We start from the raw sequence: 22,964 nt of genomic DNA, 5'->3' as shown, positions 1-22,964 counted from the left end.
TATGTTCTTTCTGAATTTTATGAAAAGTGCTTATATTTTGTCTCCTTCCTTCATCCTTTTCTTCCTCCCTCAAACATTAAGTTATTTATCATATCAGCACTTCTCAAACTATCTATGATGAAGGGCTGTTGTTTAAAAAATTCTCCATTGGTTGCAGACCAATATTTTTATGATATATAATAAAAATTGCCAGAAAAAGAAAATATACAAAATACATGCCCCGCTTTTTTTTTTTTATTAGATTCAACAGATACAGAATTACTCTGTCAAATTGCTATCAAAGTTTCTAAATGCTTACTTCAGTTTCTGTACTTAACTCATGGCTTGGTAACCAGCAGTGATCTAAGGATAACTTTTTGAGTGTGTTTGCTGCTGTGTGTTCAGAAATGTCTGAGACATGGTTTATGACCTCTAGAAACTTAGGGTTTGGTGGGAGAAACAAGCATGTAGATGATCAGGAGCAGAAAATACTGTAGGTTATAAACAAAAGCCTTTAAATAATATCCTGGATATCATTCTGATCTGTACAAGGTACGTGCTGGCACCAAGGACAGAGCAGTCACTTACATCTGGGGGACTCAGAAAAGGCTTCGTAGAAGAGAGGAGATTTCAGCTAGATCTTGATGTTAAATCTTGGCTTTTCTGTTTCGAGTAGAAATAACTTGCAGAGTGTGGTTTGTAAAAACAAAATGATAGCAACATTTGCCGCTACATCATTTATTATAGCATGGAGATATTTAAAAGGTAAGTCAGGGACTTCGTTGAATTGCCATTTTAGTACAGTACACAACTGTGAATAATATTCAAGGGAGCGCCAACATGTGTTCCTCAAGCTGCTCCCAGCTCCCTAGGGAGTCCAAGGTAGTCATTCACAGCTGCTCCTGTTGCCCTCGCTAGTGCAAACCATTGCCTTCTCTGCCTCCCCTTGACCTCTTGTTCATGAGAAGCAGAAGAGAGAGCAGCTTCAGACTGGTGCTAACAGCTGGCAAGAGCTATGTGAAATCCCCTGGAGGGCCCCCCAAGAGTCTTGAGAGTTGCACCCCTGTAATATAAACCAGAATCTGAGAAAATTAGATGCTTAAAGAACATAAAGCCCTATCATTATAGCCAAGGAGATTCTCCCATCTGCTGCTGGATTTTCTCTTTATAGGTTGTGGTCACTAGAGGGCAATAAGACCATTCATATGAGCCGGTAAGGTATCTCCACCAGTAGAGGGTACTAGTGATTAATATTTTATGACATGTATATATGTACATATGTGTGTGTGTATATTCATATTTAGGCACACACCACAAATACCATTTCTGATCAGATCTTTTTTTTTTTTTTAAAGATTTTATTTATTTATTTGAGAGAGAGAGAATGAGAGAGAGCACATGAGAGGGGGGAGGGTCAGAGGGAGAAGCAGACCCCCTGCCGAGCAGGGAGCCCGATGCGGGACTCGATCCAGGGACTCCAGGATCATGACCTGAGCCAAAGGCAGTCGCTTAACCAACTGAGCCACCCAGGTGCCCTCTGATCGGATCTTAAATATCAGTGGAATAGGCTGGAATTGTCCTACAAATACAGAACAGATGATCATTTAAAAAAAAAATATTTCTGTTTGTGGGGCACCTGGCTGGCTCAGTCGGTAGCGCATGCGACTCTTGATCTTAGGGTTGTGAGTTCAGTCCCCACTTTGGACATAGAGATTACTTTAAAAAAAATTATTTCCATTTGTCCTTTGAGTACAGTTGTGAGTGTGCTTTTAAGAATGTGTGTGTCTAATGTTCATAGATTTCAATTCAGGGATCATAATGAAATCAAACACTTGGTTTGACTTAGGAGGAGCTAGAAAGTATCCAACTTTTGAGTCCTGACCCTACCCCAAGCCCTCCCTAAACCTGAGGTTGTATGGAATATAGGGGTTTCTTGGTTCCTTTGTAGTTATTTCACTTGCTAGGCTGAAGATTCATTTGGATCACTGCCTGAGAATGTTTACATTCTTCCGCCTTGCCTCCTGCCTGTCCCTATCCTGTGGGCTATAAGGGACACATATTTACGGACTACTTTCTCTGTGCTAGAAACTGTGTTGGCGTAATAATGAAGGAGACAGATATTGTCCCCACCTTTTTGGATCCTGCAGTCTAATGGAAGGACAGACAGTTTAACAAGACTTTATCATACAGTGTGATGAGTGCTCTGATGATGGGTAGAAGGTAGCCAACAGAGTATACATGTTGAAAGTAGAGAAGGAGGTGTTGAAGAACATGTTAGGCAGTGGGCAACATCATGTGAGCTGTACGGAGGGCTGGAGGTGGGGGAGAACATGATGCATTCCAGAAATTAGAAGTTTGGTGTATTTGAAATGTAATAGGCTGGAAAGAGTGTGGTAAGAAGTGAAACTGGAGAGACAATCTTGACCAGATGGAGAAGGCTCTTTGTAAGTCTGCTTGGTCTTAGTGTGTGTATTAGTTATCTATCCCTGGGTAAAAATTCCCCCCAAGTTTAGCAGCTTAAGTATTTGTTAACTCACATAGTTTTTCTGAGGGTCAGGAATCTGGAAGCTGCTTATTTGGGTGGTTCTAGTTCACGGTCTCTTAAGAGGTTACAGTCAAGCTTTTGGATGGGGCTGTAGTCATCTGAAAGCTTCACCAGGGCTTGAGTATCTCAAAATGGCTCACTCACAGGACTGCTGGTAGGAAGCCTCAGTTCCTCATCATGTCGGCCTCTCCTTACAGCTGCTCATGACATGGCAGCTGACTTTCCCCAGAACAAGCGATCCAAGAGAGAACAACCAAGATGGATGCCACAGTGTCTTTCATAACCTAATCTTGGAAGTGGCATGCTGTCACTTCTGTCATATTCTATTGGTCACACAGACCAACCCAGGTAAAATATGGGGGGGGGGGGTTGGGCAACTGCATACAGGTTATGAATACCAAAAGGTAAGGATCATTGGAGGTTATTAGTAAACTGGCTACTGTAGCATGTATTTCTCATTTATTTTACTTCCTGGATCTGCAGATTTATGTTCATTTGTAGAAATTTTACAGCCATTATCTCATCAAAAGTGGCTCTCTCTCATTCTCACTATTCCTTCATTTTGGGATTCTACAGTTAGAAGTATGTTAGGCCTTTTATTTACCAAACCCCTTAGCTTATCAGTCATCATCCTATCTCCTTAATCTCATAGAATTCCAGGAAATTTCTTCAGATATGTATCTTCCAAGTCATTAATTCTCTCTCCAGCTCACTCTAATCTGCTATTTAGCCCATTCATGGAGTTCTTTGTTTCAGAGCCATTTTACATTTTTACAAGTTTCCCCCCCAAATCTGTCTCTTTTCAATAGTATTTGTATATCCTTGTCATTGTGCCTTTTCTTTATTTTTTAAAGGTTATTTACTTATTTGAGAGAGAGAAAGTGAGAGCCTGCGTGCACAAGTGGGGGAAGGGCAGGGAGAGGGCGAGAGAAAGAGAATCCTCAAGTAGACTCCCCACTGAACACGGAGCCCAACACAGGGGCTTGATCCAAGGACCCTGAGGTCATGACCTGAGCCAAAGTCAGACACTTAACCCACTGAGCCACCCAAGTGCCCTTGTGCCTTTTATTTCTTTAAGTATTAATATATGGTTCTTTTGTATTCTTCATCTGACTATTCTAGTACTTGTAGTCCTTGAGGATTTACATCTTTGTTTCTTCTGACTCTCATGGTGCTTGCCTTTCCATGTGCTCGTTGATTTTTAATTGTGAGCTCATTTTTTTCTTTTAATCCATGGGAATTCTGTCAGGTTAGGTTGGAGCTTCCCTCTAGAGGGGATTAACTTTTTTTTAGTTTCTGCCAGTAGTCAAGGGCCACTTCTAACCTGGAATACTTTAGCATACCTTGCAAGGATCCCAGCTCAGTATCCAAGAGTCCCACGATTAGTTCTCCCACTTCATCACTGGCCCAAAGTTAAGTGTTTCAGCAGCATTGCTATTAACATCACCCCTTAGGATAATCCTACTCCTTTAGCCTCTGCTTACTTTTTTGGAGGAGGGAATGAGGTGACTTTTATCCAGAATCTAGTTTATTGCAGTGCAGGGGTAGCTTTAGTCCACCATAAAGCCTAAGATCTTAAGGGTAATAGGTGGTTGTTATTGAAGGGTTTTGAGTAGAGGACTGACATATTCAGATTTACATTTTAGAAAAATCTGTCTACCATGTGGGAAAAATGTTGGAGAGAAGCAAACCTAGAGTCAGGAAGCCCAGTTAAGAAGCAATTAAAATGTCTAGGTGAGAAATGAGAGCCTCCTGGATGGGATAATCATCATGGGGATGGAGCCGTGTGCTTGGAATCAAGAGATATAAATAGAATAAAATCCAAAGGACATAGACATTGATTGGATGTTGGGAATGAAGATAAAGAAATGAAAGTTGAGGCCCAGATTTCTAATATGGGCAAATTGGTGGATGGCAGTACTGCTTATTACCATAGAGGTGGGGGCAATATAAGTTCAGTTTTAGACTTAACTGTATTTGACATACTGTGGGACATCCAAGTGAAAATGTCTAACAAGACATTGGACGTACAAGACTGCAGCTAAGGAGAGACCATAAATATCTGTTTGAGAGTCATTATCGGCATATAGTTAGAAATTGAGGCAATAGAAATAGGTAAGCTTGTTCAGGGAGAATATATAAGAAAAGCTAAGAGCCAAGTCCCAAATCCTGAGGCACACCAATCTTGAAGAGACTTGTATAAGGAAACTGAGAAGGTATGACCAGAGAAACAGAAGGGAAACAGGAAGGAATGCTGTCATGCACTGGGAAGGAGTGGGGTATTGGGGGGGGGGGGGCGGCAGAGGTCAGCATGTCCATTGTTGTCAAAGGGCCAAATAAGTGAAATCTAGAAATTGCATTTTGGATTTTGCAAAGTAAGGTCATTAACGATTTTGGTAAGGACAGTTGCAAAGGCAAGATTAAGAGCAGAAGCTTGAAGAGAGAGGAGGAGGGTAAGGAAATGAAACTGATGGTAGATAACTCTTTCAAGAAGTTTTGTGTTGAAAGAGAAGAGAGAGGCAGCAGTATCAGAAAGGGAATGTGGAATGGAAGAAAGTTCTGATTTTTGGAACAAGGGAGACGCTAACTTGCTGGGTGACGGGCTCACAGAGGGACCTTGTCTGAGAGAATGGACTGGCTTCAGCAAGACTTGACTGAGGAGGTGAGAGGGAGTGAGGACGTCAACGTGCCTTTCTCTGTGTTGTCCTCTCCTCCGGCGCATTCCATCTACCTTCAGACTCTTTAATTGTCTGCCACCTTTTCCAGCCACCTGTTTCTCTTTTATAGCCACCTCCCTTTAAAAATGATTGATACTCACAACTCCCATTTCTGCCCCTCCCACTCCTTCATTAAACTCTTTCTGTTCTGGCTTCTCCCACACCACTGTTCTTCCCTCGCAGGACACGAGTGATTTCTTTCTAAGCAAATCCAATAGTCTTGTCTCATTTCTCATCTTCCCAGAACTGTGAACTTGAGACCATTGATTTACTCTCTTTTCTGTTGACATAAGTGACACTGAACTTGTTCCCAATTCTGTGTCTATTTTTGTATATATATGTTTTTATGTATATGTTTTTATCTGAGTTTATAATGACTCATTTGTTTGCTGCTTTGTTTTTTTATTTGCTAACTAGCAACTCTGTGTCCGCAGGACATTGCTTTTATTCACCAGTACATTTCAAGCATTAGTGTGGCCTATAGCAGCAGCTCAGGATATATTGATCAAGTCAGTGAAAATGACAAGGACAAAGATTTTCTCCATGGCTCTTTCTGCCTTTATATATCCTGCTTCTTGCCTTTCTCTGTTTCTTCATTCTTGTCCCTTTCCCCTACCAGAGGGTGCTGTTCCATAAATCTCAGACCTCAGTCAGCTGCTTTAGAAGTACTTAACCAGAGAGCTTGTCCACTTCTCCAGTTTAACTGAGGTGACTTAATTCAGGTGAGTCTTGGGTATGCATCTCCTGTCCTCATTAACTTTTGAATCTTAGACTTTTAGAAAGGTTCTGATTTATATTCCTGCTACTTTCATAAAATATTACTAATTCAACAGGTAAAAATAGCATCTTGTTTTCATTTGCTTCATAGAATGGTTTTCTGTGTTTATTGGTACTTTGTCCTTTTTTGTGAACTGTTTGTATTATTTGTCCATTTACTGTTGAGATCTTACCATTTTTGTTATCTCTTTCTGAATTCTATAAAGTCAATGTCATAATACTTTTAAATCTTAGCTACTTCAGTTTATAAACAAAGAAACTCAGGCCCAGAGAGATAAAGTGACTTATCCAGGGCCACTTAGTGAGGTTAGCACCAGAAATGTAATGAGAGCCCAGGTCTCTTGGGGCAGGGTTCTTTCCTGGTTAGCGGACAGACTGCCATTGTGCCGTGGACCCCGGCCATATGTGCCTTTATTTTATCAGAGCATTTCTCTGGGTTCTGCCATCTGCACAAACTCACCTCTTTTAAGTCAGAATTTAGTGCCTTTTCTTATGTACCCCAAATGGGAGTTTTCTCCTAGTATTGCCATTTTAGTCAACATCCCTATGATTTTGCTCTGACAAACTCTTCAGGTAGAAATGTCCAACAGGGAGCTGGAGCCGTGGGATTGAAGTGCAGATGAGAAATTTAAGACCAACAATACGTATTTGGAAGTCATCTGTCCAGAAGCATTTGCTTACAATCACCTAAGTGGTGAATTCTCTGAATAAAAGTAAAAGAAAAGGCTAAAGGATTAAACCTGAGTGAATGTCTGTGGGGTGGAAGTGGGAGGAAGAAGAGGAGCCAGTGAAGAGACAGAGGGAGTGTAATTAAAGAGGAAGAGGGAGAGAGGCAGGGCAGTACAATGACATGCAGACTCAGGAGGAGAATGTTTTAAGAGGCACAAGAAATGTGTGACCTCACTTCTCTCAAGTGGTCTGGGAAGTCAAGGGCTGGCTGGGCAAAAGCCTTTGGATCTGCCACTGAATTAAGGGCTCTGTGACTAGATACCTTTATTATAGAGGAAATAAGTGGGCAAGGGGTATGGGGTAAATGTCTGGTAAGGCAGTGGAGTCAGGCCTTGCCCTCTTAACCTGATGAGCAAGCATGCCCCCCTTTTGCAATACTGTACATAGGAATATAATGGGGAAAATTATATGTCCATCCTATTGATCTGACTTCAGAGATGTCTTTTTTTTTTTTTCTTAAAGATTTTATTTCTTTATTTGAGGGAGAGACACAGCGAGAGAGGGAACACAAGCAGGGGGATTGGGAGAGGGAGAAGTAGGCTTCCTGCTGAGCAGGGAACCCGATGCGGGGCTCGATCCCAGGACCCTGGGATCATGACCTGAGCTGAAGGCAGATGCTTAACAACTGAACCACCCAGGCGCTCCCAAAGATGTCTTATTTTCATTTATGACTGGTTAACAACAGCAAAAAACCCTGTATCACAAAGTACTTTCCCATCTGTGATCTCATTTGATCCAGATAACCATTGTGTGAGGGAAATGTTAACGGTTTTCTCCATTTTACAGATGGGAAAACTAAGGCTTAGAGAGTTTGAAGTAATTTGCTCTTGGTCAGAAAACCAAATAAGTGACAAAGCTATGATGTACTTATACCATGTCATGTCACCTCTTGAAACCTAAAGGTGCACCTTTGTCCATGGTAAACTCTTGCTTGCCCTTCAAGACCCAGATGAAATGCAGTCTTCTAATCTGAAGCTAAAAATGTTTGTTGAATGAATAAATGAGTTAGTGGGTGGATGAATGAATGGGTTTGTGATTTAACTTGCTCAAGGTTATGGAATAAGTTAATGGCAACGACCTTTCAGATGGCCTTTTCTTTTTAAGTTGTCCCATAGATTGTCATTGCTTCAGCAATCTTGAACTACTTATAGATTCCTGTATTCATTTTCTTTTGAATAATGCCCTGACAAATTGCCACAAAAACCACTAGGTTTAAAACTTGGAAACACAGATTTATTATCTTACAGTTTTATAGGTCAGAAGACAGGTCTCATTGGGCTAAAATCAAGGTGTTGGCAAGGTTACATTCCTTCCTGGATGCTCTAGGGAAGAATCTGTTCCCTTGCCTTTTCCAGTTTCTAGAAACACTGCATTCCATGGCTCATGGTTCCCTTCCTTCATCTGCAGAGCTGGCAGTGGTGGGTCGAATTCTTGTATCTTATCTCTCCCACACGAGCCTTCTGTCTCTTCTACTTTTAAAGACCTGTGTGATTAGATTGGGCCCACTTAGATAATTCAGGTTAATCTTCCCATCTCAGAGTCCTTAACCTTAATCTTGTCAAAGTCCCATTTTCTGTGTAAGGTAACATAATCACAGGTTCTGAGGATTGGGGCATGGACATCCTTGGGGATCATTGTTTTGCTTACTACAACCCTTAAATTATGCCATGCTATTTCAGGTTCTGTCTTCTCCTTCACTGTGCTTCTTGTGTGAGTCCTGTCTTCTTGAACCATTGTCAAGACTCAGGACAAGAATTGCCTCTTTTCATGGTGTTCCCCGGCCCTTTTGTTAGCTGAATTGACTCCTCTGTCCTTTTGACCCTCCCTGGAGTTCCCCTTCAATACTATCTTAGGATCCTGGACCGACCTGTAACACTTTTGTGTATTTTGTTTTGTTTAGGTGTCTTCTCCTATGCTTAGACCTACCTGGAGCTCCTTGGGTACAGGATTGTCTTGCTCAACATTCTATCCCAGTGTCTAGCACAAGGCCTGGTACATACTTTGTATTTGGTAATGTTTGTCAAATGAGCAAAAGACTGCTTCCTGCAGGGAATTCATCTTACCAGTGTGCTGGGATGCAGAAACCCCCTGCCCTTAAACCTAGGGGACTTGACTTAGATCATAAGACCAGCCAGTGGCACCACTTGCTTTAAAACATAAACCTCATGGAGCAAATAATGACTTTGCAGATCATTAACTTCCTTGATGTAGCTACTGACCAACTTGTGACCTTGGGGAAAGGTCACAGAGCCTCATATTTTTTCATCTCAATCAGGTAGAGATAGGACTGTATGATCACCAGGGGCACAAGTATAGGGTTAAAGCATGAACTCTGGAGCCACACTGCGGACATTTGAAAGCTGGTCCTATTTCTTACTTGCCATGTCCTGCAAGTCACTGAATTTCCAGGTCCTTGGGTTCTTTACCTGTAAAATGGGGTATCATAACAGCCCCTGCCTGTTCTGAGGCTTAAACGAGTTAAGGTAGGTAGAGCATTTAGCACAGTGGCTAACTGTTGTTATTGTTACCATGAAATTCCCTCTCTGATCTAAAATTTATCCTTTTGTCTTGCTTTTGTTTTGTTTTGTTTTCTAGAAGAAGGTTTCCTAGACATCCCCTCTCTTCTCTTTTGCTGCCCCAGACCAGCTGCCTTTCCTGCTATCACCTGCCTTGCGGACAAATCTTGCATTCTCCTGGGCTCCCTTACAGTACTGCCCTTCCTGGGAGGACTTCACTGGTTTGGCAGCATCTCCTGACCAGTCTGGGTAGAGGTCCTGTGGGGCATCTGTGAGGTGACCCCACTGCCCTGGCCTGAGAGGTGAAGCCTTCTGCCCTTTGGCCATCTCTCAAGACCTGTGCTCTTCTGATTGGGGAACAGCAAGAAGTTGAACAGCATTATCTCAACAGAGCTTTACTGAACACTCCCTGCGAGCCAGTCCCAGGGAATTAGGGGTTAAGTGTGTAGGCTCTGGAGTCAGGCTGTGTGTGTTCAGATCCTGGCTAAACCTGGCTAAACCCTTAGTAGCTGTGAAATGTTGGGCAGGTTACTTTGCTGAGCTTCATTTTCTCATTTGTAAAAGGAGATATAATAATAGTATTTAATTCATTGTTTAGTTATAAAAATTAAATGGGATAATTCACATACAATCTGGAGTAGTAAGCAGGAAGAATTCTTAATTAGAGGCTCAGGTGGGCATTTAAACATTCTAGGCAGAGGGAACAGTGTGAGCTAAGGCACAGAAATGTAAGAAGTCTAGACAGCCTGACCTGAAACAAGGACCTGCAAGTTGCTCTCCATGACTAGAACTTAGTCCATGAAGGCAAAGGGGCAGAAGGGCTGGGGGTGACCGGAGAGAGGAAAGAAGGTAACAAGGTGAGAGGTAAGCCCAAAGAGCTTCCAGGTCATCAAGAGCTTGAATGTTATACTTAGGAATTAATTTGAGGGCAGTAGAGAGAGCCATTGAAGGGCTTTTGCTAAGGGGGTAATGAGATCAAATTGTGTTTTTGAAGATTTATTTATTTGAGAGAGAGAGAGAGAGAGTCGGGGGAGGGGCAGAGAGAGAATCTTCAAGCAGACTCCCCACTGAACACGGAGCCTGATGCCAGCTCAATCTCAGGGCCCTGGGATCATGACCTGAGCCAAAACCGAGAGGCAGATGCTTAACTACTGAGCCACACAGGCATGCCTCAAATTGTGTTTTTCAAAGGTTATTTTGACTTGAGTAATAAGGATGAGTTGGAGAAGGCCGGACTGGCGACGAAGATTGGTTAGTACGTCTCTGCAGTAAACCTGCAGAGAGGTGGTGAGGACCTGAATTAGGGTAGCAGTGAGGAGGAAGGGGAGGTGAGGAGGAAAAGGGAAAGATATAAAAAATGTTAAAGAGCCTGAAATGATGGGTGAATGGTGGTGCCTTGTGTGACAAGAAGTACAGGAGGAGAGACTGAGGGGGAAAATAAGGAGTTCCATTCCCCATTTTAGAAGTGTTGAGTTACTTAATCATAGGAAACAAACTGACGGTTGCTTCAGATTGGGGGATGGGGTAACTGGGTGATGGGCATGCAGGAGGGCACGTGATGTAATGAGCACTGTGTGTTATATACAACTGATGAATCACTGAACTCTACTTCTGGAACTAATAATATACTATATGTTAATTGAATTTAAATAAATTTTTAAAAAAGCGTTGAGGTACTTGCGAAAGAAGCAGGTGGAGGTGTCCAGTAGGGGACTGGATGTTTGGGTCTTGTGCTCAGTGAGAGCCTTTGGGCTAGAGATATATATTTAGGAGTCATCTGCTTGCAGATGGTAGTTGGACCACAGGAATGGGTAAGATTACTCAGGGAGAGCAGGTGGAGAAAGAAGAGAAGAGGCCAAGGACAATGCCCCCCAGCTCAGGTTCACTGATAATTAAAGGTTAGGTAAGACATATGCAGCCAGCAGAAGAGAGAGAAAGAACAGTATCAGGTGGTGTCCCAAAAAGCGGTGGAAGAGAGTATTTCGGAAGACAAAGCAGCATCAGAGGTCACAGAGGGAACAAGTAACATCAGGATGGAGAAGATCCATTGCATTTGACCAGCAGAAGGACTCTCTTGGAGGGACTTCTGCATCTTCATTTCTCGCATATCAGGCTGGATCAACAATGTCTTTCTTGGAGAGAGAAAAGGATAAGAAGGGGAACACATGGAAGGGAAGGATCTGTATTTGGAAAAATCTGAATGCCCCTCTGTTACAGCACAGCCCATGCTGTTAGGATTGCTGACAGGTTGAGCCAGTCCATGCGATGGAGCTGAGCTGCATGCAGTCCTACTACTCACAGGAGACCCCGGGTAATCATTTCATTATAAATTCTTGACTTTTTTCTCTGCATATAAACAAATATATGTGCTTATATGTATACACAAATATAATTTTAAAAGTAAATATTGGCTCATACTGTGCGTGCTCTTTGGAGAACCTGAATAAAGTGATCATCTTTCCATGTTACTACATGTAGAGCTATTCCAGTCTTTTATGGCTGCAAAGTATGCATTGTTCAAGTGAACTGTAATTTATTTAACCAATCGGACACTTAATGATGGACTTCTAATTGTTTCTTGCTTTTCACTATCACAAACAGTACTGTAAGGGTATTTTTGTATACATTTCTGTGCACACTTTGGCAGGGTGAGTATAGGTCAAATTCCAGGGACTGTGTCTTACTCGTATCTCTTTGTACTAACCTTTCTATCTTATAGTACATTTTCCCCTTTCATCTGCATTTCCCCCTATACTTTAGTAAAAAGATGTTATTCTTCATATGGGTCTCTGATTCCACCAACATTTACTGCACACCCACTCTCCCGACCCCTACCTCCTGCCACTGTGTTCTCTGCTGGAGAGACAAAGATGAACATATCACAGCTCTTGCCCTCCAGCTCTCTTTGGTGGGCAAGAGAGGTAGCTGATCAGATAATTACAACTAGTTATAACAACTATTGTGAGGGACAGAAGCACAGGGTGCTGAGGAAGCACAGAGGAGCAGGAGGAGAGGCACCGACCCAAGACGGGGGCTATTAAGGAGGACTCACTAGAGTAGGGGACTCCTAGACTGAGTCTTAAAGGCAGAATGGAAACTAACCAGATAAAAAGGGAAGCAAGGGTGTTCTAGGCAGACAGAATGTTAACTGGAAAGTAGGTGGGAGGGGACAGATCGTGAAGGGACTTGTGTGACAAGATACAAGTTTGGGTACAGCACTGAAAGGTTTACGTGGAGGCGTGAAATGGTCAGATTTATGTTTTAGAAAAAATATCTCTAAAACAGGAAATAATTAAGTTTTAAAAAGGCCACTCTGGCTGCACTGTGGGAGATGCCATTAAAGGGTTCCAAACTTAGGCAGAGAGGCCAGTCAGGGCTGTTGGGAGTCAACTGGAGACAACATGCCCAAATGTTACTTAACATTAACATACATGTTAATGTATTGTTAAGTGGTTTATGGTTTTTACTCATGTAAGCAGGATTTTTCCCTACTGTATTCAGACTGGTTATTGCAGACATAAGAAAGCTATTGATTTTTTTAAAAAATATATCTAATATTTCTCTACTTTTTAAGTTTTTATTTTTTTATTTTATTTTATTTTATTTTTTTTAAAGATTTTATTTATTTATTTGAGAGAGAGAGAATGAGAGAGAGCAAGCACATGAGAGGGGGGAGGGTCAGAGGGAGAAGCAGACTCCCTGCCGAGCAGGGAGCCCGATGCGGGACTCGATCCTGGGACTCCAGGATCATGACCTGAGCCGAAGGCAGTCGCTTAACCAACTGAGCCACCCAGGTGCCCTACTTTTTAAGTTTTTAATTCTAAGTGTTTAGTTGATTTCTTTGGCTTTTCTATGTAATTGTTTTTGTCTAAGTACTTTTGCATATTGATATATTTGATCCTTTTCCTCTTTTTCCATTTTTATTATGCAAATCTCAAACATACATAAAAATAAAGAAAATAATAGAACACACCCCCATATGCCTTCACCCAGATTCAGTAGCTATTAAGATTTGGTCCCACTTACTTCATCATTTCCATTTTTGTGTTTTTGTCCTGTTGCTTAAGTATTTTAAAGCAGAATCCCAGACCTTATTATTTCAGCTCTACATACTTCAGTATGCATCTCTAAAAATACAGGTATTTTCTTACATAACAACAGTGCCATTATCATTCTTAACAAACAGTAATTTCTTGGTATAATTTAATATGTAGTATAAATTCATATTCCTTGTGTATCTCAAAATCTCTTTTAATGGTTGATTTGTTGCAGTGAGGACTGGAATCATACATCGCATTTGGTAGTTTGAACTCCAAAAACTCTTAATCTGTAGCGGTCCATAACCTTACTCCCTTTAAAAAAAAAAAAAAAGAGCCATCAACAAATGAATAAACAAATGAAAAACAGAATCAGATCTGTAAACACAAGAGTATAAACTGAGGGCTGCCAGAGGGAAGGGGAGTGGGGGCTAGGCAAAATGGGTAAAGGGAAGAGGGAGATACAGGCTTCTGTTATGGAAGGAATAAGTCACAGAAATAAAAGACACAGCAGCAGGAATATAGTCAAAGGATTGTCATAGCGTTATATGGTGACAGATGGTAGCTACACTTGTGAGCATAGCATAATGTAAATACTTGTCGAATCACTGTTATACACCTGAAACTGATGTAACATTGTGTGTCAACTACACTCAAATAAAAAACTTAATTATAAAATAAATTTTTTTTAAAAATGCCAATGACTATTGAAGAAATCAGGTCTGTGGTCCTACAGAGTGTCTCACATTCTGGATGTCTTTTTCCTCATACTATAGTTTAACTCATTCCTCTGTCTCATGTTTTCTACAAACCGGAGGTTAGCTTTGAATGACTGGTTGGATTCTGGTTCTTCGTTTTCTCTGGGAGGAGGATTGTAAGACTATGCATAGGTAGGGCTGTGAAATGTCACCTCTGTCTGAGAGTCCCACTCTTACAGGTGCTAAGATTTATTAGTGGTTCAGGTGATGACAGCTCATCCCTCCATTATAAATTTCTCCATCAACCTTATATTGAATGAGTTCACCCATTGATGCTTGTCACCCGAATGAATTATTTCATCATGGGCTATGAAATGTTTAAAAATTCTGTCAATCCTTTCACACTTATTAGCTGAATAAAGAGCATTCCATCAGTAAGTAGGGCTATTTGGTTGTTCTGAAATATAATATGTACCAAAAAGACAAGATAAATGCTTAATTCATTTTCTCTTACTGCAATTTTTGAACGAAGGAGTTGGTACTTTAATTGTTCCATGTTAAGCATCTATTGATCATACTTCTATTTTATGACTTACTGCATTGGTTAGTCCAGTGATTCTCCTACTATGGTTACCTGGTTATCTCAGCCTTTGAGAAATGGGTCTTCATTTGCACAAGAGCCTTTCATTTATATCCTTAGGTATGTGAATGACTTTCTACATGCCACACGTCAGCCTGTCTAGTCCTGTACTTTTCAAAAGAAAACAGAACCACCTTTCCCTTAGTTTCTCCTTTCTTCTTCCAGGTCACACCGTGAACAAGATGCGTCAGCACTCAGATCCAGAAGTGGCTTGTCTTGCCAGAGAAGTTTACACTGAGTGGAGAACTTTCATTGAAAAACATTCAGACAGACCTTCTATTGAAGTGCGAAGTGACCCCAAAACTGAGACATTCAGGAAAAATGCCCAGAAGTTACTCTCAGAAGCCTTGGAATTAGAGGTAATGTCCTGGTTGGAATGTGATTCTCTCAGTTAAATGAGCCTCACATTTTCATAAATCTTCCGTAGTCTTAGTGCTATGGCTTTATTCTAACTGGGTTTTCTTTAAGCATCTGGATTTGTAAGCATTCTGGAAGATAGTATTATAGAAAGATTGCAGGCTTTGGAGCAAGACCTGGATTAAAACCCTGTCTCTAGTATGTACTGGTTTTGTCACTTTAGGTAAATCCCTGAACATTTCTGAGACTTGATTTTTTTTATCTATAAAATGAGTATTATAATTCCTACCACCTGTAATTATTGGAAAGATTAAATGAAACATTTATACAAAGGAATAGTAGAGTATGTGGTGATTAGAAGTGACTTAATGAGTGTGGTTCCTTCCTGTTTAAAATTCTTCCCCTTCCCACCGAAACAAAAATTCTGGCCTGGATTGTGCTATGGAGTATCAGTGGCAAAATAAATAGGTGTCTGTTGGAAAGACTCTACTCCCCCATTTTTTGTCAGCGCTCATACCTTTAGTTCCAAGGCGTATAATCAATTGGCTAGACATAATCTCTATCGTTTTCACAGCTCACAGTTCACATGTTAGTGGTTTGAGGTACACATGCTGGAAGAAGGATTTTTGCTCATTAACAATGATATTAATCATCATAAACAAATCTTATAGGTCAGTTAATATTCTAGAAAAACCAGACATAACATCCATATTTTTTCCTCTTCTTCAGGTATCCCTATTAAAGTATTCTTAAAAAATAATTTAATATTATTAACAAAAGAAACAATTTCAAAAGTCTAGGTTTAAGTGCTAGAACTGTCACTGCATTCTCTGAAAAAATATTTTAACCTTTCTGTCTCAATTAGGCATCCACACAAGAAAGGTAAATGGACTTATGGTATGTTATTTACTTTTTAAAAGTAAAGTTTTGGGTTTTTTAATACAAACTTATGCTAGAAAATGAGAAAATACAGAAAGGAAAAGCAAAATCATCATTGAACCTACCGCCAGACATAATCTGTTAACATTTTGGTGCATTTCCTGTTTGTTAAATTATTACAGCTCTTTAAATGAATATTGGACAAGTTAATGATTATACCATATTTATTAAGAGCTAATCATATGCCAAATGTTCCATAAGATGCTTTTATTGATCATTTAAATAACTGCAGAAAATTGACAATTACTTACATTGTGTTTTATTTTTCATCTTGATCAATATCAGGGTCATTTTGTATATCCTTTTCTGTATATATTTATTTTTCATATTTATAATTTTAATGTCTATTTGATAGTTCAGTGAATTAATATGCTGTAAGTTTGCTTAACTTTTCCTAAAGGAAGCTTTAACATGACTCTTAAACCCTTGGAAGAAAGAAAAAAAAGTAAAGATTGTAAGCCTAATTTTCCAGAGTATCGATTAGCCAACAAGATTTGCTATTTAATATTTTACATAAAGTTTATTTTTAAAATAAGCCAAAATTATTGCAGAAACATAGAGTGTGGGTATATAATACGTAGTTAATGTGGTGGTAAATACCAGTTCCCTGTGGTATAAGTAAACGATAATAACGAAGCTATGCTTGTAAGGATTAATGAGCAGTTTGCCTGCTATATTAAACTCCATAATAATTATCCTTTTAGTTTATCCATTAATTATCCTTTAAATGGCACATCAAGTGGTAAGCACTCAAGTGTTACAAAACAAAGTTAAAAAAGTGATACATTTGTTAGTGCTTTCCAATGTAATTGGAAAAAATATCAGATTAAGCATAGTTGAATGGTTTTGTTCCCAAAGAATACATTTTTAAAATAAAAATGTGCATCTTACTATATTCCTTGACCCAAAAAAAAAAAAAAATCAATCTGTTTTCCTTGCATAAACAGCATTTGACAGTACTTTTATCAGTTTGGTATGTCAGGGAATATAAATATAAACACTTTTATATAAGGTTAACTCCTAGCACCTATCATCATATGAAACATTTCCATGTTAGGGTAAATCAATGAGCCATCTCATCCAGTATCTGGTCTTTGACAGTAACCAATGTTGAGTGCATTCAAATCAGACCTCAGATCTCCAGAAATGTACTTTATCAGGCAGGAGTAAACCATTGGGTAAGTTACAGGCCCAATGACTAAAAAGCCTTTACAGTTTAATCCTAGCATGTGTTTTTGCAAATTCACGCATTATATTTTTGTGGGAAAAAATGTTTCCGTGCTATTTATTGTGATCATATCCTTTAGTAGTAAAAGCCACAGATGAAGAATATACACACACAGCCAAAAGGTGCATCTCTTTATTACTCTATACAGGTCTTGCTTTCTAGATGTATGGATTATTTCCTTGTTCTTGGAATAATGGGATAGATGAATAAAAACTCCACTTTTGAGACCCATGCTCCATTCCCCTTTACTTTCTCTCCCTTCCGGATCTTCTTTGTTCTTCCGTGTCCTTTAGATCTTTCCTCATATGAACGTCCCCTGTGGTGTCATTCTCTTACTTCCCCTTCCTCATTATCCACTCTCCTTCCTACCTCATGGCCTGTGATCATTTTCCTATTATGTCATTAAAAAAAATGAACCTGGTTCTCAAAGTGAGCCTGTATCATTAAGAGTTATGAAACACTGGCTGGTTGGCCCAGTTGGTTGTCAGATGGTGCTAATGAGATCCAGGTCAGGGGTACGTCCCCATATGGGACTGTTAGTTTTCTCTTCGTTTAATGGCCTCAGACTGCACCTCTGGCTTTGACCAGCTCTATCATAAATGTATTCAAGTGGTCAAAAAGGAGTGTAGGTAGATGTGTACAAATCCAATCATGCTATTGGAAAACTCATACAAAGTTTGCTTCCAGCGGATATTCAATTCAACAAATGTTTAGTACTACTACTGCTGGTGCTGGGGAGAATATAAACATAAATGAGGCGCATTCCCTGGGCTTAAGAAAGCTTACTGTCTCCTGGCTGAGAGCCTGTGAATGACTAACTAAATATAAGGCAGGATGAAAATATGTCTGAAAGAGTGGTACTAGCAAGTGGTACAGACACACAAAGGACGGAACAGTGAGATCTGCTGAGGGAATCTGGGAAGGTTTCACGAAAGAGATGATAGTTGAATTGGCCTTTGTTAACGGGTAGGATGTTCCAAGCCAGAAAATACATATTAAAGTAGAAACATTATATTTCAGATCTTATCTGTGTTACGTGTAGAATGTTACCAAAAGAGCTGGAAAGTAGGGAGGAATACATAGGGAAGAAGGATACTCATTTAACAAATAACTTCCTGAGCACTTGCTATGTGCCCGTACCAATGCTAGGCATCGGGAATTAGAAATGAATCCAACGTGGTAACAGCCCTCGAGGGGCTCCAGTCTTCTGAGGGAGATCGGTGAAGAGTCACAGTACAATGTGGGAAGCTCTGCACTTGAGGTAAACACATGAAGAAGACCTTACCTTGCTTTTAAAGAACTTAGGGATGTGGCAGACGTCACTAATCGATTATGGCACCATTTCCCACTGGGTCCAGAATCCTTGAGGAAAGCTAGCTCTAGGTGGTCATGTTTTATATCTTCCCCAGCTACCGCTGGTTCGTCTGCAGTCGGACAACTGAATAACACACAGCTAACATACAGGTACAAATAGGTAAGCAAGGCAGATCAGATGCTCTGTCCCTGAGAAGTGTGAACTAGGAAATAGCAAGGAAACAACAGTGGGAGTGTTGAAGCAGAAGGGGTGTTGGAGGAGTTGTGAGGGAGCAGAAGCTAGCTAAAGATGGGTAGCATGGGGGAAAGAATAAGACTGTTAGAATTGGTGGTGAGTAAGGCAGATGGAGAGGAGCAACAGTGTGTGAGAAAGAGACCAGGCAGATCTCGAGACCCACAAGAGAAAGGATGTGGTCCCTAAATAAATCTCTAGGTTTCTTGTTCCCATTCATTCCGATGTTTCCCATTCCTGCTCCCATTCCCACTCCTGTGGATGTATCTCCCAGCAAAACCTCTTTTTCTCAAGGTCTCAGTGAGACTCTGGTCCTTTCACCCAGAAGGACTAACCTGAATCACCAGGTTGGGACCCACTGGAAAGGACTCAACAACTTGGATGGGTTTGAAATATCCAAAGGCAGCTAGAAGACAGACACTCTTCACTTTGTGCAATGACCTTGTTGTACACATGGGTGTATGATGAATTATTTTCCCTTATGACTCACATTTTAATACCACTGATGTTTTTCCTCATTGTGATTGGCCTTCATTTAATAAGAGGCATGCATGAGAATTGTTAGGTGCTTGCTTCCTTTTCCCATCACATCGCTGGTGCAGCACCCACCCCCCTGCCCCACGGCTATCTGCATATGTGCCATCTCCTCTCTTGACTGTGAGTTCCCCGAGGGCAGGGGTCAGGTCTTTTCTGCTCAGGGTCTCCAATACCCGGATCAGGCCAGACTCAGAGTAGCGACTCAGTAGCTATTTGCTGAATGAAGTATAGATGATATTCAGTTATGTGAATTCCAAGGCTTTCTCAAAGTTCTTTTTACATACAGACTACAGTTTGATGGAATGGCCATGACATATTTTTGCAATGCACACATACCCTTCTCCCCCCAACAACCACTGTCCTCAAAAAAAAAAAATGAAGACTTCCTCTTGTCTGTTACATTAAGTGAATCTGAACAGTCAGTGACTGACCATCCTCCCCCTGGGATGAGGGGCCTCTCTGGCAGCATTGCCAGACGGTGGGCCGACAGCTAGCCACCCTTCCTGCCTCCTACTAAAGTAGTCTGGTACCAGGGTTGCCTCAGGCGGGGGGCTACTTCGGTGCCCACCCAGGAGGCCATGAAAAGCTCGAGGAATCTGGGTTCTGGAGAACCATGGTGCCAAGTGCACTTAGTCCAGCAGAAGCCATCAGGATCACGGACTTCCCTGAACATCTCCTGTCTGCTACACATAGGCAGATGTCTGGGCCTAGATAGTCCTCCCTGTCACTCTCTTTCTCTCTCTCAGTCCTGTTCTATATTCTGCCCGGTCCTTCTTTCTTCCAAGTTCCTTTTTTATTTGTTTTGGTCTGTTGGGCTCTCTCTTACGTGAGGACATTTTATCAAATATCGGGCGTTCCTTTTTTATTTTTGGTACACTTTTTCTTAAACTTTTCTTTTAAATAGAAGTATAGTACATATGTAGGAAAGTGCACAGAAGATCTACATAGAGCTCAGTGAATTTCTCACAAAGCAAACGCCCTTCAGCTGGCCAGAGAGATCTCGGATCAAACATCATTCCCTCCCGAAGCCAGGTGCTGCCCTCCTGGGATGGGGCACTGTGCCATAGCTTTGTACCCCAGCACTTATTCCTGTCCCCTTTCCTAGTACTCAGTACACTTAGGATCCTGTTCTCTACCTTTCTCCAGCGGGGGTTGTACTCTCCATGGAGTCGAGGACTGTCGGCCTTGTTCACTGCTTTTTCCTCAGCCCACGCACAGCGCCTGGCACATAGTAAGTGCTGAATAAGTATTTGAATGAGTGGCGTGGTAAGGAGGGAAGGGAAAAAAGCAAGTAAGAAAGAGAAATTTGTTTCCTGTTTTCAAGGAACTCACTATCAGGGAAGACACACTCAGAAAATAGATCATTATAATATATTATGAAAATGTTTAAGGGAAGCTTAGGACATTGTGGCCACCCAAGGAAGAATTTTCAGTCCTTTGAGCTAGGATTTGCTTTTTTTGCTTTTTCGTTTTTAGCTCAGCTTTGACATGCAAATAGGAATATGTTTCCTGGGAAAGTGGACCTTGCTGAGGGAGCATGTACGTGGGCAGCGGCCCAGCGGTATGTCAGAGCACCTTCGCTTGCTCAGGCTGGGGCTGTGGCCAGAACTGGTGAGACAAGTAGTGGGAGATGGGCCTGGGAAGGAGGGCAGTGAGGGCGGGCTGCCTGACCAGCAGCGCAGTCTGGCCTGGGTCCTGACCGTGGACAAAGACTCAGACCTGTGCTGCTTTGATGAGGTCTGTGACTTGAGAAGGGCTTGGGTCTGAGCTGGACCACCCCGGAACTGCTGCAGATCCCATCCCACAGACCTGCTGTGCTCAGCTGGCCCTGCGGAGGTCTCTTGAGACTCAACTGGGCTCTCCGAATGTAAGGGTTCAGTTAGTACGGTGAAAGGAGAGGAACATGAACTTTGGGGTCTGGGGCGCCAGGTCAGAGTCTTAGCTGTAAGACCTTGAACCTTTCTTTACCCTTGAACCTATTTCCTCAACTAGAAAATGAGGTAACAGGAGTTGTGAGCATTAAATATGGAAAGTGATTTATAAGCTGCTGTACACACATATCAAGACCCAAGCCCTGTGTGTCTGAAATGCTGTAAGGGGTTAAAAGGCACTCTAAAAACCAAAAAAAGTATAAACTGTTACACTGATTTATTACCTTTGGTCTTGGTTTCCTGGTTGGTAAAGTACAGGGCCCAGTACCCGTTGCTTAGTTCAGGCCAGTTTCCTGTTATAATGGCAAATATTACCACCCGGCAGGGGTTGTGAATGAGGTCCCTGTCACAAAGCACATGGCCTTGTTCCTTAATTGCTAGGGTGGAATTAATTTGCTCTTCCTGTTTCTCTTGTGACAGGAAGTAGATGTCCTTGAATTTCAGTTGATTAATGGAGGCCTCTGAGCAGAGTGCTCCAGCCTCTCTTGCTTTTAATCCTTATGCAATACAAGGCCCTAATTTGATAATTTTGCTGTTTTTTAGATGGATCACCTACTGGTTGAAAATATTGAGCGGGAAACGTTTCATCTCTGCTCCCGCCTCATTACTGGGCCATACCGGCGGACGGTGAGAGCCCTGGTCTTCACATTAAAGCACCGAGCTGAAATCCGGGCTCAGGTGAAGAACGGCTCGCTGCCAGTCGGCACATTTGTACAGAACCACAAAAAATGACCCAAGGATGGTTGCAGCGCTGGGCTGGGCAGAAAGCAAAACGGGCCTGTCTCTCTGCCATTCAAAGACTCTTTTGAGTTTGGGCGACGGCTGCTGCCGGCGATGCCGAGTTTTCCCCTGGCGCCATTCCCGCAGACCGAGGATGCGGAGAGCCCCGGGAGCCGGGCCCGCGGGAGAAGCTGCATTAGCTGTAGAGCGTTCATGCTGCCTCGCGGGACGGGGCTGGCTGGCACCAGGAAGTGCAGCACGGTTGCCGTCACCCAGCCCAGTGAAAGGGTGACGGATTTCACTGGGAGTGTGCCAAGGACACCTCTGAACTCCCCCATGTCAGGCAGATGAACTGACTGCTTGATTTCGCCACCCTGCAGGTAACTGAAACTCAATTACCACGGCTGCTCGCTCAGTCCCGTCCCCCTGAGTTTAGACAGCTCCGGTGCCCGTCAGAACTCCCCTGTCTGTTCTCTTTGCTCTACCCCAGGGGTGAGCCTGCTGGAGCCAGCCAACTACCCCTTCTTTCCAGAACTCACTTATCTGAACATTGCAGCTCCCCCTGGAAGACCTTCTGCATTGGTCTCCGGAGCCCCCATGCTGAGGCTTCTAATGAGGAGCTGGCCTGAAGCCTCCCCACACCTTGGGGTTTATTTGAATACGCTGGCTCTTGGTTTAGGGCTCTGTAGAAGGTACATAATGAAATTTCTCTTGAAATGAATTACCATAGTAGAAAAACAAGTATGTCTATATTCTAAAATGAAATGCCACTTATAGGCCTGCTTGAACAATTACGTAAATGGTATTTGCTCTTTTAAAGTAATAATAAACTGGGACTTTTTTTTTTCCTAAAACAAAAGGTGTGGCCTGTTCATTGAAAAGTGTTCAGGGTTGAGAAAGGGGACAGTTGGTGAAAATAATGATTGGACAAGAGTTTGAGGGTGATAGCAAGACCCAAGGAAGGCTTTTTAGGTTAGGGGAGACTAGAGCATGTTTCTAATCTGAAAAGAAGGAGCCAATAGAATGGGGGAAATTAAAATAAAAAAAAAATAGAGGGACTAAGTTAAA

General features: G+C 41.7%; 1 protein-coding gene and 1 long non-coding RNA gene across 6 annotated transcripts in view; both read left to right on the top strand.

Annotated features, from left to right (window-relative positions):
- TCEANC2 (transcription elongation factor A N-terminal and central domain containing 2) overlaps positions 1-22,737 on the top strand; it is a 34,294-nt gene extending 11,557 nt beyond the window's left edge. For 2 of the 5 annotated variants that reach the window (XM_045897628.3, XM_064589098.1), the window contains exons 4-5: positions 14,804-14,997; positions 21,720-22,737. In XM_045897628.3, the coding sequence (XP_045753584.1) occupies positions 14,804-14,997; positions 21,720-21,908 (383 nt within the window). In that variant the 3' untranslated portion in view covers positions 21,909-22,737. Of the gene's footprint in view, positions 1-14,803; positions 14,998-20,391; positions 20,477-20,721; positions 20,807-21,719 lie in introns of all 5 variants that reach the window. The other 3 variants (XR_010410935.1, XM_064589099.1, XM_064589100.1) reach the window with 3 other exon arrangements.
- Positions 7-9,930, top strand: LOC135364178 (uncharacterized). Its single transcript, XR_010410936.1, has 2 exons — positions 7-8,739; positions 9,343-9,930. It is a non-coding gene; the product is annotated as an uncharacterized LOC135364178 (long non-coding RNA).
- Positions 22,738-22,964: the final 227 nt, after the last annotated feature.

This window comes from Mirounga angustirostris, unplaced genomic scaffold (assembly GCF_029215605.1).
Source record: "Mirounga angustirostris isolate CCGP_5_RB_7025 unplaced genomic scaffold, mMirAng1.0.hap1 SCAF_4, whole genome shotgun sequence".
NCBI lineage: Eukaryota > Metazoa > Chordata > Mammalia > Carnivora > Phocidae > Mirounga > Mirounga angustirostris.
Note: the sequence above shows the minus strand (reverse complement) of the source record. Positions and strands in the feature narration are given on the sequence as shown.